At 38.5% G+C, this 18,972-nt stretch overlaps 1 protein-coding gene across 3 annotated transcripts in view; it reads right to left on the bottom strand.

Moving 5' to 3' along the window:
• Positions 1 to 10,371: 10,371 nt before the first annotated feature.
• GALC (galactosylceramidase) overlaps positions 10,372 to 18,972 on the bottom strand; it is a 32,009-nt gene continuing 23,408 nt past the window's right edge. For 2 of the 3 annotated variants that reach the window (XM_071557715.1, XM_071557716.1), the window contains exons 15-17: positions 17,028 to 17,191; positions 15,325 to 15,401; positions 10,372 to 12,970 (exon numbers count right to left, since the gene is read on the bottom strand). In XM_071557715.1, the coding sequence (XP_071413816.1) occupies positions 12,827 to 12,970; positions 15,325 to 15,401; positions 17,028 to 17,191 (385 nt within the window). In that variant the 3' untranslated portion in view covers positions 10,372 to 12,826. The other variant, XM_071557717.1, reaches the window with a different exon arrangement.

Here is an 18,972-nt window from a genome sequence, read left to right as displayed (position 1 = left end):
GTGGCTGTAAGCAACACACTAAATTGCAAAACTATAACTGTAAATAGTTTATATGCCTGTGTGTGTACATTACAGGAACGAAGCAGAACATAAAGACAATGGAATAGCTCAAACTCCAGCTCAGCTATTATGCTTGCAGAGCTTGATTTACTGTTTTTAATAGAGTGTCATCTTCTCTATGCTGGAGTTTTCTTGAGCATCATTAAAATACGAAATTTTTTTACCAGCTAAAAAAGTATGTATGTTTTTACAACAGCTTATCTCAAATGTCAAAACTCATCTGACAACAACCGTAAATCAGCATAAGATGAGGCTGAATCCAGAGTAAGGCCTCATGTATCCCCTGCAAACAGCAATCAACCTCAATATTACAGAAAAACAGACTGTCAGTTTAATTTCCAGGACTAAATCAGAGAAAACGAGGGTCCAAATCCAGACACAAAAACTTGACTGCCTGGCTGTGTGTTGCTCTGGTTTGAACTCCTCTTTCCTACATCTGAAAAATCCTGATCTGCTCTGGAATGGTAATATATCCTTTTAAAATCAGCATTAGGAAGGGCTACCATGCCTACCATGAAATATGAAAAGAAAGCACTGAAGTCAAGTTTGTGGTCACCCGTTTTGGGTGAATCTAAGACAAGGAGATGTGCCAGATGCACCAAGTGGATTCAAGAAAGGACCACACTGAATAAGTCTCCTCTTTTTAAGTTCTTATGCTCCTCAAGCAACAAATCCAGAAAAGTTATTGGACGTCATACCTCACTTTTGCACTTTTTTTTTTTGTGAACACAATGGATCCTATGTATCTATCTATGTATGTATCTATCTATCTATTGTGGCTTCTCAATCTGAATTTTTCTAGAGTTAAAAGCATGATCTGTATGCAAACAATAGAAGCTAAAATAAAGAGATCACTAAAGCTGCAGTTTTACTGGAAAAGATAATAACCATAATGAAAAATATCACTGCCTTGATATGCTTTCCTCTCCCATTCCAACCACAGGCACAGGTGACAGGTACCCTGTATCATGCTCAGCTTAAGCCTTTCATGTCTCAATTTTTGTGTTTCCTTCACCTAACTACAGTCCAAGTTCTAGTGTTCCAGCTCCCCAGAGTAAAATTCCATTACATGAAGCTGACTTTCTATAATGCAAGGGAGGGAATTCTAAAAGACAAGAGCTGTTATTCTTTTATTTATCCTCTGATTTATAATCATACCTTTTCATTTATGATAGAATTTTTTATGATTACATTTCAAGACTGGAATAATGTCATTAACATAGCATTTTACAGACAGAGAGTCTCAGATATAAGAAACTCAGGTCAGTGACTACAAAATCTGGCTTTAGGACTGGTGTCAAGGCTAGATAATTCTTAACTCATTAACATCTCAATTTCAGGTACACAAGAGGTTTTTTTAATTCAGTATTAGAACTTTACCAATAGGCTGACAATACTTCTGTGTTTGGCTTATCCCTTCTTGGGAATACCAGCACAACTGAAAACTACTCATAGCTCAAGATGATGTGAGTCTGTTCCCTTGGTCTGAAGGTGAAATCCTACTTCCCAGACTTCCTTAATCAGCTGAGATATCTTTCCATCTCTTCACCTGGAGAGTTGTAAGGACAGATTGCAAGCCTAACCAGAAACCTCCAGGGAAGGGCTAACTACCCTCAGCTCCACCTGAAGGTCACCAAGTTCCCTGTCTTCACTCCCTCTGGGAGTTAGGTCCATTCCCTCACTTAAAACATCCTATAACTAGTAGAGGGTTTCTGCTCAACTAGCTATTCCCAGGTACCCTGCCTCATTTCTTTGGTCCAGAGCCTGGCACGAGACCTGTGCCTAATGTGGCGTTTTTCACATTCCAGCTCTCAGCAGACTGTGCTCTGCCGAGCGTTACGTATGGCTCTCAGAGGCATCATGTTACAGCTCCTCTGTTCCTACAAGTCCTCCTTATTAACTTTACTGCCCTGTGTTATGTATTACAGTCTGAGGCAGCCCAGGCGCCCACCAGTGCTGCAGCACTGGGGCCATACAGCTGGTTTGTCATTACTGATGTGGAAGCCAGAAACAGGAGCTCTCACCAGCGACTGGTGAGTGCAGATTTACAGTAGCATTTTGTCCGGCTCTTCCTTCTCTCTCAGAAGCTAAAGGCTCTGTCTTAAGTAAATTCACTCACTAAATAATGCAGAAAGAATGTTTCAAAATGACTCAAAACATTGCTAAGAGGCTGCCAAGCTCCATGCCTGTGCTGGCTGCACCAAGCTCAGTCATCCTGGTGTTATCCTGCTGTCCGAGACAGAGCCATATAACTCACCTCCTCCAAAGATACTTGCAAATGACCGTTGTCCTCTACAGGACACAAGATATCTTGGAATCTCTCTTCCACTTTCCTGTATATCCTTCACTTATCCAAGCACATTTTTGGTAAGCAATTTGCCTTCAAAGCACTGTGGGTGAAAGGGAAAACCTGTCAAGGTTCAGTGACCACATTTTGATCCCTCAGCACCTCATGGAAAGGTTTCTTTCTCACTTTTGCACAAAAAGCTAAAGTCAAGGAAAGGCAAAATGAAAACCTGAGATGTTCCTGAAGATCAGGAAAAGAGCCATGACCCAGAAGCATGGAGCACCTAAAGGCCTGTAAAAATAACCAACGTTCAGAGGAATTTCATAAAGAAAACAGACAAATAAATACCCAGATAGTATTAAGGTTATAACACTAAGGAAAATTTGTGTAGTTTTTCAAAGACATTACCTCTCATTAGACAGGGGCGTGACACTCGCACAGAAAACATTATCTTCCTCCTTCAAAAAGCTCGCATGAAATACCAGTCATAAGAGTCAACTTAGAAAAATAGGCATCAAGTTCCTTGCCTTGTGCATTCTCCCCACCACACAAATGACGTTATCAACACTTTAGAGAAGCAAACCTCATGGATGCCTTACACAAAAGCAGGACTAAGAACAGTCCCCATTTAAGTTTCAAATGTTCTCTGGTTATTTCTATAGTCTCTGTCAAAATCAGAAACATTTCTCACTTTTCTTTCCAGAAGGCAAGGTATAATGATACATTTTCATGTCAGGCTCTGGTATCTTTGTTTTAATTTACGCAAAGTCTTTCTGCTTCCCAGGCCATGCACACACATAGGTAGGCCCTTTCTGGGGCAATGCCAAAGGTACAGAAAGCAAACCAGGGATCCTATAACTAAGGATTTCCTTGAGCAAGGTGTTGGCAGAGAGACTGAGTTGAGACAGCCCATACTTATGCTCAGCACTGAGCTGCCTGACAGTGGGGGGTCTGTGAGGGACAGGGAAGGACATCACCTCAGGAAACCTGAGGCTTAATCCAGAGTGAAAGCAAATAGTTGGCTATTAACCTACAGCACATAAAGCTTTTGAAAACCTGGCATGAGGGAGTGAATTGCTTTCCCGGTAATCACTGCTCATTTACCTCTCCCATATTTCTGATTATGCTGTTCTGAGACACTTCATAATGGCCAAACCCATCCTCCCTGTCTGCTTTCACACTGTTGACCTCTTCGTTTTCAGAAGCTTCTAAATCACCCCAGAGTCAGCCGGTTCCTGTTTCTGACATGTCTCCCCTCACACATCCTTACATGCCTGCTGCCTTTCTCAGACCCCTCTGAGCAAAGAACTGCCTTGTTCAAGGGTAAACTGGATGACAATTCCCCTGTCAGTGCAGACATGCTGCTTCTTTCTCATACAGTGTCTCTGTCCCTTGCAATGTCCCAAGCTATTGATTTTATATTTTAAAACTTAGGCAGAAAAAATGAGCCCAACACCTCAGAAAACCTCAGAGTGATGGGAAATAACAATCTTGCAGCTGTACACTGTAAAACACTCCTATACACCATTTCATTCACTGTCACATTGAGTCTGAGGTTGCGTCCTGTGATCCCATCTGTGCACAGCCCTCCCATACACAGTCTCAGTTGAGCACGTACAGCTGCATCCTCATAGGGAGACCTTCCAGTACTGGGGCTGTGACATGTCAAAGGCTTTTAGGATATAGGCTGTAGCAGCATAATTATCAGTGAAGAGCAAACTCATTGTGCTCTAAACATAATAACTGAAGATAATTTCTTAGTTTGAATACATGAGTTAGAGATTAACGAGCCACACAAAAGCTATGCCATTGACAGCAATTGGGCATTTGGGGCTTCTTCTTATTTTAATGTCTTTGATCCAGAGAAACCACTGTAGGTAATAGATGCTTTACAAAGCATTTGGGTTTTTATAGATTAATCTGCTTAAAGAGACGCAAAATTATTGAGAGGAATTAGTATTCCTTGTAAGGGAAGCCTTGGGTTTTGTACACAGAAGGCCGTCCATACACTCAGCCTTATCTTTCTTCTCAAGTAAAGCCTCCTTCATTCCTTGTTTTTCATGGCTCAGAGAAGCAGGACGGCTATTTTCTTAGCCGTACTTCCACTGCCATCTAGTGCCTTCAGCACACACTGCAATGGCCTCTTGCTTTACGAACTTGTCACAAAAGATAAAAAGTCCTAAGGTTCATGTCAAACCTCAATTTTTCATTCAGAAACCAATCTTTGTGATACCACTACAGATTTTTTTTTCTGAGTACAGATCAGACTTGCAGTAATGAGGTGGGTTTTCTTGCAGCCTGAAGTCTGAGGTGCCCCTCCCGACTGTCTGGACTGAGCAGTGATTTCAAATACCGTATCAGTCACACTCAGTGAACTGGAATAGCGTTGCTGTTTATCTGGTTTTGGTTAGGACTGAGAGACTTTTCATGGGGAATTAGGTCTCCAGAGGAAAAGAAGTAGCTGTAGTCAAGCAATAATGTGGGCAGTGTTCATTAGCTTCAGGAAAACAACACTGAGGAAAGGTAACCACAGATAGAACAAGTGGATTTGGCCTTGTTTTCCTCTCATACCATTCTGCTCTTTTGCTAGGTATGACTTACATAATTTCTTTTCAGTGAAAAGAAAGCAGAAAGCCTGGGGGTGGGCATTTATGAGGGCATGTTATGTACTCAGGCTTTTACAGATGCATTAGCACAAATCCTCCTCCCTTGTTAAGTCATGCCTAAATATGCAGGGACTGATACAACTCCAAGGAGACACTATATAAGCTTTACATCATTCCACTGTTCTTCTATACCAAACAAGGCCATTTTCAACATATCCTACCCATCTCCATTCTACTGGCTTCACTAGAAAGGCAGCTCTGTGAAGCACAGCATGTTGCCTTACCTTTTCCAGAAGATTTCCTTTGCAGGTAGTGGCAGCTGTTGGCAATGTGCTTATGTTTCAGTTCACTGACTCCATCACTTTTGCCTGTTTTTTGTCTACTGTGAGACTGTCGGACTGAGAAACCACAGGACACCAATATACACAGAATCAAGGGAGTCCTTTCCAAAACTGTGAAAAGACCTACACTCATAGTGTGACTATCATTAGAGTATCATCAGTGTTCTATGCACATATGAAGAATAAAAAAGGCAGCACATTCAGTGGCAGATTTAAAAGGAAATGAAGTCACACCTCACTAATGCAGAGCTGACAACTGCCAAACAGAGGCACATCTGCTCTCAGGGTACTGTCATTTTCCCACTTACACTTTCGACAGGATGTGGCACAGAGCTTTTAATTAATGTGGTCCCCGATAACACTTTTAGTCTTTGTAGGAGGGAAGTTAAAGCAGCAGCTCTGTTTCAAGTCTACTAAGCGGGAGTGCTCAGTGCTATGACGTCCCTGTGTTGCATCTGCTTTCTAAACTGAGGAAACTGAGGCATGGAGTGAGTTTAGGAAACCATGTTAGGATGCACTGCAGACCTCTATCCACTAGACAGTTATAGCTCTGGCAAGTGTAGTGAATTTAAATGTTATTTAAAAAATCCAAGACTATCCAGGACTGCACACAGAGTCCCATAATCACTTAAAAACAGACTGTACATTTTGGAAACTCAGTACAGGTTCTTATGTAAATTCATTATATTCTGATTTCAGAGCACTGTCTCCAGCAGAGATACACCTAAACTGAGAATCTCTAGATCACCAGAAACATGCCCCACATAACAAACACTTCTCTCATTTGCAATAGAGTGCACTGGAAATATTTACATGGTGCTGAGTTCCCTGAAGATTAAACAAGGGGGATGTGGCCAACAGCCTTTTGAATTTGTAGAAACAGGAAGACTTTTCAGTTAGACAATGCAAAGCTGAAACATTGCAGGGCAGAAAATAATCACCACCACGCTTAGAATCAGCATATTACTTTACTGGAAACTAGCACATTTTTTCAGAGAAACTGCCTTCTGAAATGACCCAGTATGCATAAGTACCCCCAAGCAGAAGTCTTCAAAGGCATCTGAGGGTGCTGAATATGCTCATCAGGGAAGTTGCTAAACACAAGAATTGCTCTAATCAGGGTTTGATGCAATAAAAGCAACCCAGCACCCTTTCTGCATCAGGGTTCTTGGGGAAAAATAAAAAAAGTAACATGGTTCAAAGGAAAAGAAAGAAAATCCTTCAGATTAACATTTCAATGCCTGATTGTTTAATAAAACAGATCAAAACCCTGCCTGAATTCCAGGAAGTTGAGTTCTACAAAGAACGTACAGAACATTGGCATCTATCATTCCCAATTCACCATGTCACACACATGAAACCCACACACCTTCAATCCTTAATAATACCACTGAGGATGACAGCTGGGTAGTCTCCCTATAAGGCACTGAGGAGTGTGTGGGGAGATGAAGGCAGGAAAGAAAAAATACAGTAAAAGTGACTTGTGGCTTGGTGGCTAAAACACCAGAAGAAAGTTGAGATGCTTACAGGGCCCTGCTGATGCTTCCTTGCAGAGCCAGGTTTACATTAATTCTATTTATTATAAAAATCAAGGAAAGTCACAATATTCAGATTCACCTCAAGAAAAAAAATAATTAGCTGCAATACAGAGATAAAAAAATCAAATTGTACAATACATTAAGATTGTTGCATTTTCACCCGGCTAAGCATTTGATTGAGATTTTGATATCCTTAAGTATTTACCATTTTAAAAGTGAAAACAGGAAAAGAGAATGAAACCAGGTATGGAAAGAATATATTTGCCTATGGGGAGGCTGGAATTTTTGTTGCAGAGAACTACTAGAACCAACATTTAGAAAAAATTATTTACATCTTCCTTGCTGTGGCATTTGAAATGAGTCTCCCACATGGATTCAGTAACTCCATAAAAGAGACTGCCAGTAGCTTGGGAAGGGAATGTTCACAGTCAGTGAATCTGTATTCATCTAATCAAAGCATTTTGTCTCTCAAGGTAGAATCACAGGTGACTAGGAGATGGGCTGAATGATCAACAGGGTATTCTCAGCCTCCTCTTTCTGGTACAGGCTTGCCCTGCTGCATTAAGCATATTTCCTATAACGCTGAAAGACTATTTAGGATAAAGTATCGGCTGAGCAGCAACAAAAAAATAAAGTTGAACCATTAAACAGCAATCTTAGACTGAACAAGAAATAGCTTATGCCAGAGACATTGTGCATCCCATTGAAGCTTTATAAATCTCTGCACCAAGGCATTAGTGTGTCCCTCAGTTCAGCACAAAACCTGCCTGATCTCTTGCCAGTGAACACTACCATTTATTGCTCCCACTACAAGAGCAATCACATTAGAAGGGAATATGGGCATCTTTAACAGGATTTGCTGTTTGTCATTGCCATCTGCTCTTTGAAATGACTCTACTATAATCAAGCTAAGAGGCTACAGAGTCACTCCTGTGCAATCTGACTGTCCGATGTACATGAAGCTTCCAAAATCTTGGAAGGGGGTTGGCAGTAACAGAAAAGCATTTTCCCTTTTCATACAGCTCCACTGCCATGCTCAAAGGGAAGAAATCTTCTGCAACCAGGAGCAGGACTGATTCCACATCACAGACATGCCTTTCAGCTGCATAACCTGTATTCATGTTTCCTAACCTTTTTAATCCTAGTGTTCCCAGGAAACAGCAGTGTCTCTAATTAGCTAAGCATTTACTTTTTAACAACAATGAAGTCTTGCATTCTCTACAGGCATTTCACTAAATTACTGTTAACGAAAAGCAGTAAGAAAGATGGCTGTATTTTCCAGCAACAACCAAACAAAGGAAGTTAAGCTAAACCTGGACTGTTCTTTGCTTTTCCCTGTACTATTTGGGAACACTTCGTGCTGAGCTGGGGGGGGGGGGAAGGGGTAGGATTGTTAGTGAGTGTGTTTTGGGGTTTTTAATAATCATTTTGGTGTTATCGCCTCTATCTTAGACCATAAAGGATCCCCAGGCCATGGCTGCATAACATTAGCTAGTGTATGTACCAGGTTGTTTCCTCTTACACACCCTTGAGTTAACTCTGCACTGAGCCATCCTCTACTATAGCATTGTGTATCTACAAACAGAAAAAACAAAAGTTACTGTTTTCCTGTCCTAAGTGAAGTTTAAACTTAGTCAGGTACATTTGATACCTACAGAAAAAGCATTTTAAAAAGGTCAACACTCCAGTAAATACTTTTAACATATTTTCATCCCCTCTTTCCAGAGATATGCCTAAGTTTAGCCTGGGGTGTAAGAAGCAGAAGTTAGGTTTAAAGCACTAGTTGCAAAGTTCCTGGGAGCCCCTGACAAAACTGATATTTGGGTTCTGTGTCTGTTTCTAACCTTATCCAAATAAAATTTCTTGAGGGGAAAAACACTGTTTCACAGTTGTTTGCCTTAGTCACCATGAAAACCCCATGGAAGTATTTTGGCACACAGTGAAAGCTTGGCAACACTGCTGCAAATGCACATTTTCCTCTGCTTCAGTTTTTTTTTTTTAGAAGACAAGTTCTAGAAACACCACCTTTATTGTTTCAGCAACACTTGAGCATAAATGGAAGGAACATAACTAGCTGCAAGAGGAACTTGCTCATGCTAACTTTTCACACATTACCAATATGATCAGGATGATTTCTAAGGTTCCAGCCACATGCTAAAAAGCAAATACCTTTACCTAAGACAGTTTTGTTAAGAAAATGGATAATCATTTGCATTTTCTATTTCAGCAAGCCCTGACATTAACTGGCACACAGTATTTTGTTTCATCAAGTATCAAAGTATAATATGCTTGAAACTCTAAAAGGGCTACTTGATGATTATACTACAAGCCGAGCAAGTCTTCAAAATTAAGGGTATTTTTACAACCTCCCTGCCTGTCACTACTAGCATGTACTAGACTTGTATGAATGTAATACTTATAATGTGTTTAAATAAACAAAAATAAACAAAAAACTCTCCAAAAAACCCAGATCATCAGAGTAAGAATAATGAAGTCCAAGCACCATCCCTCTTTGGCCATACTGCTGAAATCATCAAAGACAGAAATAATTATGGTGGTTATTTTGATAACATGCAAACCACTCCAGAAAATGGACTCTGGATAGAAACTCCAGGTAAGCAAATTAAAATTTATCAAGTGAAAATAACCAACCTGCTGCTATGATGCAATAAAACTGATTCAATAAGGAAAAAGCAAACCCCTACCACTTCAAATCAAATCTGGAAGTAGAAATTTATTTTTTATAGTGATGTAAGGAGGCAGCTGCAAAAGGAACCATCATCACTAGCCTAAAGTAATAGAGTTTCCTGTAATTTTAAAGCAAAGAAGTCACAGTGTTTTGCAGGGTTTGAAAATCCCAAGAACTGCTTGTGTCAAACCTCAGAGGTGGGGTTGCAGAGAAGGGGCAGAATCGATTTTGATGCAGTGTTTGTGTAGGGGGTAGCACATACCTGGATACTGGAAGGCAATATTTCCAGGCTAATTCCAATCTGCTGGCATGATAGCCTGGAAAACGTGATTAGCTCTATGGAATTTCTCCCCTCTTTGTAAAGTTGAACACTTAAGTTTAGCTATAAAAAAATACTGTATCTGAAGCTAGATTCAAAAGGATACTCAAAGTGAAGAAGCCTTCTTAAAGTTTAAAAGTACATCTGTACAACACTGTTTCCATACATAGTAACTGACTTTCAGCCAAATTCCTAAGACCTTAGTAGAGCAGTTTTGCATCACTGGCCCTCAAATACAACTTAATTCCCTTCACTAAAAGCAAAAAAAAACAAAAACAAAAACACCCAGTAAGACGCAAAACATACATTGAGCACTATAAGAAAATAATTTTATCAACAGCACAAGTCCTAACACATTTGGATTTCGAGATGTTTGTTAATGAGGACTGGTTGGCTATTCAGAGTGTCGGAAAAGCTCTTCCAACACAATTAATGCCAAGCATATTTATAAGAAAACACAAGGGAAAGACTGTCAGCTTTCTTACTGAAGAAAACCAAGACCCATTTATAGAAGCATTCTACACAAATAAAGGGGGTTTAAGTGTTTTATTTGTCCATTTGGAATGATTAGTGTTTATAATCAACAACATAAATCCACCCCTCAGTGAAAAACCTGACAGCTTGTTATTGCCAAACATATTACAGTCTGCTGAAGGGTGAAGAATTACAGACATACAAAGATGAATAACATTATATCAACATTAAATCACTTACTCTATTCATAGCACTTTAATCCTCTAACATTGTAAACTAAGATTAGGGAAAAAAAAATCAACACGTCCAGTGATAAAATACATTGTGTTTAGTACACAATATAACAGTACAGTTTATTACACTAGTGCATTAAAAGGTAAAAAAAATTGGACAGCTTCTTTGGAATAATAACTGCATCATTGCTGATCTCTTGCACAAACACCACTTTCAGCCACGGAAGCTACCAGAACTCCCCAAGAAGTATCACACTAGGAAAATCTATCACAGCTGAAATAAATTTATTCTGAGATATTATACTCATATTACATGAATATGAGGACCTAAAATTAGATCCCTTCACATTTGGAGTGGCCAGTGACATTCCTTATGAAATTAAGCAAGCAATGAACAGACCTGCATCCACACTTCAAGAATGAAACGATACTGACACGGAAAACTGGCTTTCATTTTTCACCCAGTTAAGTAAAGAGTTATGTCATATTTAGAAGCTTTCTAAGAGTTTTAAAGTTTAGTGGTCTGAACCATTTTTCAAAGTTACTAGCATGTATAAAATTTGCACATAGGAATGAGCAGTATCAGTACAATAACTAAAAATGCTTTGTCTTCTAACTATTAGAGATAGAATTATCTTTTCTCCAAAAACTAATTTGGAAGACAAACTTCATAAAAATTTTCCAGGAACAATTTGTATTACATTAACTCTCTATTAGATGACAACTTCAAAGACTGAAACTAACACTTACCAGAACCAGCCTTCAAAGTAAAATGGAGCAGAAGAATAATCTCTATAAATCTTTCTCTCAAGATATTGCCTGCTACAAATGGCCTCATACAGCTATTAGTGCACAATCAAGTCTGCAGACTACTCACTTGTCAGTTAAATAAGATGTCAATGTGAAAAGTAGAGGGACATAGGAGGCATTACAGCAATAGACATCATCTTCACCCAAACTGACCAACAGCAAACAAGAAAAAATCTGAAGCCAATTGAATGTGGAAAATCCCATTCAGTACCTCTTTATATTCTCAATGATTTCCTTTCTCAAGAATCTGAACTTCCCCCTGAATTTCAATCCATGATACTTAGGAAACATTTAAAAACAGACAATACTATGTCAATACCACTGCATGGCTCACTAAACAATTCTGTCTGTGTCCACCTGCTGCCACTTAGCTCATGAACAGATTGCAGGCTCTTAAGGACAAAGACTAATTTTTTTATTATACCAGGAAGTGATAGTATCCATATCTCCTCTGTGCTACAGTAATTAATATAATAATTAAAATAATAAGCTAAATAACATTTTTATGCTTTTATTCTATACTTTAGATCCATCAAAAGTGAGAGATGGTTGCCAAAGTTTCTAGAAACAAAAGGCCAGTTTATACTTGTGACCTGACACAAAAATAAGGACTCCCTGCTTGCCAGCAACCATGATGCAACGATTTTATTCTTTGCACCACTGAAAAAATCCATAATGTTATCATCAACAAACTTACAAGTTATGGTTCCTTTTCATCCATTTCAATCCTTTCATTAGAAAGAGGAGGTAGATTAGAAGGAAGGCACATCCTGCACTGCCTGATCAGCCATAAGGCACATTTACATTCCACTGAAAATAGGATCTATTTTAGGGCTGGCAATGAAAGTTGGAAGTAATCAGGAAGAAGTAATCAAATGCACTTGGAGTACAATAATGTCTAGTCACAGACTGTAGTAGAAAAACAGATAAAACATCTTTTTTCACTATTGAAAATCTAGGTACTTTATCCAAATGAAACTTGAGAATGAAAGACCTACAAAAGTATGGAGCCACTGGCTCATAAGGCTTACTGGCATTTAATTCTTTCTTTCACAGTGAAAGGAATGGACATAATCGTGGAAGTGTTAAAACATGCAGCTTAAGAAGCATCTGTCTTCAGTTAACTTCTAAAGTTATCTTTAGAAGTGAGCTAGTAAGTTTAGAAGTGATTTGGTAAGTTAAGATGTTGTCATTAAAAGATATTTAAATCCATGAATTTGTTTTCGTCATTATCTTCAACTAAAATTTACCCCTAAAAATCGAAGGACAAAAATCCCATAGCAACCAGAGGATAAAGTTACAGTCATGTTGACATCTAGTTAAGTAAACCTTTATACAAATAATAAGGAAAGAATACAGATTCTTTGCCGACAGATCAATCACAGCATAACATTAAACTCTCCTCCAAGTTTGAATTGGCTCTTATTCAACGTAATATGAGACTGGGTTCTCCAAACATGAAAGGCACCTCAGCTAGCTTCAACGTGGAAGTTGTCAAACTGTGCAAACTCAAATGAGCGAGTTCCAAGAGCAGCCCAGCCATTCCTTGGTTTAGAAACAGTGACATTCTCCCAGAGTGGATAACCATTTAACAGTCCTGAGGCAGAATTGCCCTGTCAAAAAAAGGAAAATGTTAGCTTTGTAAAATCCAGTGTCTGTGTTGACACTGAGCCTACTCACATTGGAAATAAGACAAAGCAGAAAAATATCAAGTCAACTTTCAACTACATTTCACACATTTTTCATGCAGAGGTTCTTCTAAATATTGCATAGAATCCTCCAGTGTCTATCAGCTCTGTGAAACAGATCTAATACCTTTACAGTGAATATATAAAAGGCTCATCTTCCCCAACTCACAGCTTTACTAACTCAGTGTAGAACCTGAAAGGTAAACTGGTTTTCCTCCTCCACTCATAACAGGCTCACTCCAACAGCCCAGCTGTCTTAAGGGGATAAGATACACCTGACATTGATTCTGCAGAATTAGGCAGAAGTCAAAAATAAAGATAGATGTAATTTAGTCATTAAGCTGAGAGGAAGAGGGGACAGCAGAACTTTCATGAATCGCTCAAGCCAATTCAAACCACTGAAATTAAGAACAGTTTCAGGAAAAGTTACAATTTATCTTGTCAGTGTTCCACTAAACAGTATTTAGAAAAATGGACTTCAGTTCACTTGTATTTCTTAATCTGAAAGACAATTATAGACACAAGTAGATGCAAAGAATGTCTTTCAAGAAGGAGTAAGTGTAAGAATTCTTTAAAGAGGGCATTTCTATCATTACATGATGCCTAAAGGGGTTTTTGATTTTTTGATTTTTTCATTTTTATAGATTTTAGAAGTACTTGTAACTGTAGTAAAATGTTGATTTAGGGTCCTAATATTTCTAGCAGCTTACGTTCAATGTTTATACATGCGAACCTCTGCAACATATCAGTAGCTCAAATTCTTTTAGCTGTTTAGATTCTTTTCAAGGTAGAAAACTGAAGACTATCAGAAAGGCCTGCAGAATGAGACATAAACATGAGCCAACAACCTCTGGTCCAAGAACACTGGAAAAGCTCCAAGAGCCCTATGTGTGCCGAAGAAGAGGAGCACTGATGAAGACAGGGTCCCACTGACTCCAGACTCGATTCCTGAGGGGTTGGAACAGGGGTGGGACCAGGGCGGGAAAAAGGTTGAACTGGAGACATGTAAAGTCATGATTGGATGGATCATATTATAAAAGCCATGGAAATTAGAGCTTTCACACATGTGCATGTCATCATGTATTCCTAAAGGCCCTAGGCCCGATATTAAAGGACTATCACTTTTTTATCTTATCCCATGCTAACTTGGCTCAAAGTCCTGCCAAAGTCCTGTTGATGTCTCTCATGGCATCAACATCAAGTCTATTTGGTAGAAAATGAACTTTAACAGTATAGAAGGAAGCTTGAAGAACCATAATTTTAAAATTACTATGACTGTCATTTGTTTTAAGTGATTTATGTTCCTCTCCAGTAAACCATTCAGGTCAACAAAGGCCTATTTTACAGATGGCAATCACTGTCACAAATGCAGATGTACCAAAGCCAAAACTAAACTACATCCATTTCAGTGAATGCCTCAGGTACAAGTGTCCCTTTGTCTCCAACTGTGATAGCACAAGAGACAAAAAACACCTCCTAATACACAATGACATTTTATTATGAGGGACTCAGTGCATAATTTTAGAAGAGTTATCTTCAGTAGTAGATCTCCCCAGCTAGGATTCTAGCTTCCCCACATTTCAGGCCACACTGCAGTTGCAAAGGTTACACTAGACGAAGGGATTAGGCATTCAGAAGAAGAAATTATAGACTTTTAGTTATTTGCACCAATGTCACACCAAGGTGAGCACACAGGTATATTGAAAGCAGAGTTTGAGAATACTTTCCTCACCAAGTGACTATGGTCAAAAGGAGTAGAAAAAATACGGGCAGGCTTCTTAGCTATAGCCCATTTATACAGCAACACTATGCCCATGCTTTTTCATTACAGCAGAGAAGGATGGCAGCTCACCTGAGTTCCCTAGTCCTTTGCTAGCTGCACATACAAGGCCTTAGGCTAAAACAGGTGGGAGAGAGAATTGTAGAACTGGCCAGTTTAGTAGCTTACCAGCTGTCTTCAGAAGAGGAAGTCAGGTCATGATCTTTCTGTTAGCTTAAACAGGAGATCTGCCTCTCTGACCCTCCTACACCTCGATCTTTCAATTATCTTTCCAGTTATTTTGTATACCCTCTAGAGTTTCTCAAGATCTCTTTAAAAATACAGGCAGCAGAACTTGGTATGGCATTTTAATATTGGTTTAAAACAATAGATATTATTTATGTTTTAGATAGGGTAAACTAAAGCAAGTAGACCATCAATAGTATAGCACAGTTTTGTCTAAACCATCTAGGACTGGAAGTTTCATAACTGTTTTCTGGCTTTTTGCCTGTGTCCTTACCTGAATGTTGAGAGTAAGTGTGTGCCATGCATTATCCCGGACACCAGAAAGTCCTTTCATTAATATTTCTTCTCCAGCTGCAAAACATGCTTAAGTCAACAAAGTGTAACTTCAGCCCTTTGCTGAAATTGATAAACACCAAGCCAGAAAGAGGAAAATAATATCTATTTTTCAGAAGTGCTCAGGACTGACATTTTACCAATTTCAATTGCAGCATGGAAGGCTTAACATGCAAACCCAGACTCTACATTATCAGTGGATTCTCCTGTTTTGCCAGGACTGTTATCTCACTGAAATCTCCAATGCTCTTGGCAAATTGACATGAGATGAGGATTCACTCTACTGAAAGTAGGTGTTCATGAAGTGTGACAGTAGCTATGGCTCTGCTTGTTCTATAGATCTTTTTGTTTGTGTAATGTTTGGAACTGTTTTAAATCACAGGGTTGGAGTTGCCACATCATCATGTTGCTTAGTTTTAGTCAAAATTTAAGCTAAGTAAAAATTGGGTGTGACTGACACTTGGATGGAAGACTCGAAAAATTAAGTGCTACAAGTCTTCAATTATTTGGCAGGCAGTTTTAGCTGCAAGGTAACTTAACATTCAGGCTCCCTTCTAGAAAACTATAAAGGTGACTGAGAATAGCTGTACAGAAAAAAATTATCATATTGTGTAACAAGTTTCTCAGCCTGCAATAATGAGGTGGTTAATCATTTCACCCAGGAAAAATTATTTTTGACAGCCTGAGAAACTAATTGGGTAACATAGCGATGTCTTATGAAAGGTAAATACTGGAGTTCATCCTAAACACAAGCAGGTTTTCACATACAGCTGAAATTTAAGTTTTTATGGAATTAGACATTGCAAAGTTTCCCTAGGGAGCACCAATGTGTTAAGAGAAGCTATGTAAAACCTTCTTTACACTCCATGTCCGTGGTAAAAAAAGAAAGGAATACACACACACAAAAATATATCAGATGTACTGTAGATCTAGAAGCTCCATTTTACTCATCAGAAACTATTGAAAACTTTAATTTATATTCATGAAGTGCTTAGGAAATGCATTTAAACAACATAACCTGCCACTATTCGAAAGCAAATTGAAAAGAACTTTTAGCTATTGATGAAGTATTATGGCATACACTTTCATGTGCCTGGCAGATGCTCTACAGATGAACACACGTGAATATTAACATCACAAGAGAATATGCTCTCACTCCACTGAGCTAGACTAACAGTAGGATGCATAATTTGAGGGAAAAGTATGCCACTTATGCTCACCTAAGCCAGATGTATGCACAGTGCCTTGTACTGCTCTGTAAGACAAGACCCTGCATTTCAATCAGGATTTTTTTTGTGTAGTTTAAAAATACAGATGTAATTAATGTAATTTATGTAATTAATACTGTATCAGAGTATTTATGAAAAGCAAAATTAATTTATATTTGCAAAACCTGTATTTGCAAAATAGGTTTTGTCAGTGGAAAACCAAAAAATCCAGAAAGCTGAGCCTGAGAAAGCAAGCCAGCCAGCAGCCTTCAGATGCTTTCTCCACCTATAAAAAGTGCCCATCATTAGAACACAACAGGTTAAATTTATAGTGATGACAACTGAACTACAAAATCTGAATGTTATCAATTTTGAACATGGTTATCAAAAAGATATGTCCATATGCCAGCATTGTCTTTAGCAAAGCGCTGCTTACCCAGGTCACGAGTGACTCTATAGGTGCCATCTGCAAAAACCCAGAAGAAAACTCCTTTGGTACGACGAACATATATCCCACCATTGTCAACTCTTCCTGCAATAAACACGCCTCCATCATGCTGTTTTTCTATGTAGATGTCACAAGTGACTGTCATGTTTACCCTGTAAGAGAAGTTTAGTGTTTTAACAAGGAAGGAATAACTTTTTGGGCAGGCAGTAGGCAGAATATTCCTCACACAGTAGAGCAACGTTTTTCAGGAAAGATTTAGCAATCTGAATGTGGGATCAGCACAGAACTTGTTTAGATTCATTTCCCACATGAGAGTTCATAGATTTTCGTAAGCGGGGCAATTAGGATTTTGCATGTTCACAGAAAAACTGTCAGGTCTGCTGAATGAAAAGTTGATCTAGATAACTATAACAAATCCAAGATTCAAGGTCATAGCACCACATCTGCTAGTATTTGCCATTTCTCTACGATTTTTAATACAGGGCAAGTCTTAAATAATCAGGACTGCTTGCCCCAAAGCCAAAACAAATGTTTTAAAACAAAATGTTCAAATAGGCTGAAATTATTTGATACCCCAGCTCAACAATAAAGCACTGTGTTATACATATGACAGCTTTGAATGAGAATAAAGCAAAGTAATACCGGAACCATCAAACAGCACCTAGAAAGTTTGCACAACTTCCTCCTCCCCGAAGCTGCACTACAAGCCTCTTAACCATAAAAGTTAAAAGCATTCTTTACCTCTGTTAATATATACTCAAACTAAAAATCTATATTCCATGTCTGAAAACACTTCCAATATGAATGCAGCCACAAGGTCACATATTTAGGAGGTTTCTAATTATCCACGATTATTTACAGAATGTGAAAAGACTCTCTGTGACACCAAATCAGCTGATAACTGCATCAAAGAATATGTATTTTAAATATCTTTTCTCCTCACCTCTAACAAAACAGTAAGAACACTGAGTTTTCATTCTAATGTAATGCTATTAGAAGTATCAGATTCTTGGATATATATTCATTACACAAACAAGATTACTTTCTTGCCTCCCTATGTATTAAACAAGAGAACTCCTACATCCTTCTTTAGCCATTATAAAGAGACTGGAAGCAATGCAAAATTAATTAAATAGCAATGTTTTCAGAATATAGCTAAGTTCAATAAAACAATCAGAGCAAAACACTAACAAATTCAAGAGAAGGCGGAAAAAATCCTTTCACATGCACAAGTTAAAAATGCAAAATAAAACAAACTAAATAATCCTGAAATTGAATCATAATAAATTGCCACTGATGACCGAAGTCAAGTATCATTCCACAGACAAATTTAGTGCAAGATTGGCTCGGAATTTCAATAGCATGCACTAATTGTTGAAAACACCTCCCAGGGACAAGATGAGCCTTAAACTGAGGATGAAGCAAACAAATCTGAAGGCCTGAAATTGAGGACTCACATTATGTAAAGTTACAGATCAGGAGAACTTCCATAGTCAGCTGAATATTGAAGAAGCCAGCTTGGTTCTGAACCAAAGATGAAATTCAGAAAGAAATAGAGCCAAAATGACATATTGGGAAGTTTTTAAGAATCTCAGTACAGTAATTCAAGAATACATCCTGAGTAGCTGTTAGAGGAATCACTGAATATGGCTTACTCAATGAGGGAATATGGGGTAATATGAGATTTTTCTTAACAGAAAGCTGCAAAAGAAAACATCAGGTAACTGAAGAACAAGGTCCAGTTACAAGATGATGGTAATCTTCCAGGCCTCAGATCAAATCCCTTTTCCAGGCCTGAAATTAGAAATGTGAAGCATGTTCTGGAAAAGCATTTGGGAGAACAATGATCTAATCAAAGTGAAAAATAACTGACAGAATGGCTACTTTAGAGAACACATCGAAAGAATTTAAGCTAGACTTCTTAATAGAAGAA

The sequence above is a fragment of the Pithys albifrons genome, chromosome 6 (assembly GCF_047495875.1).
Source record: "Pithys albifrons albifrons isolate INPA30051 chromosome 6, PitAlb_v1, whole genome shotgun sequence".
NCBI classification, from domain to species: domain Eukaryota; kingdom Metazoa; phylum Chordata; class Aves; order Passeriformes; family Thamnophilidae; genus Pithys; species Pithys albifrons.
This window is presented reverse-complemented; position numbering and strand designations above follow the sequence as displayed.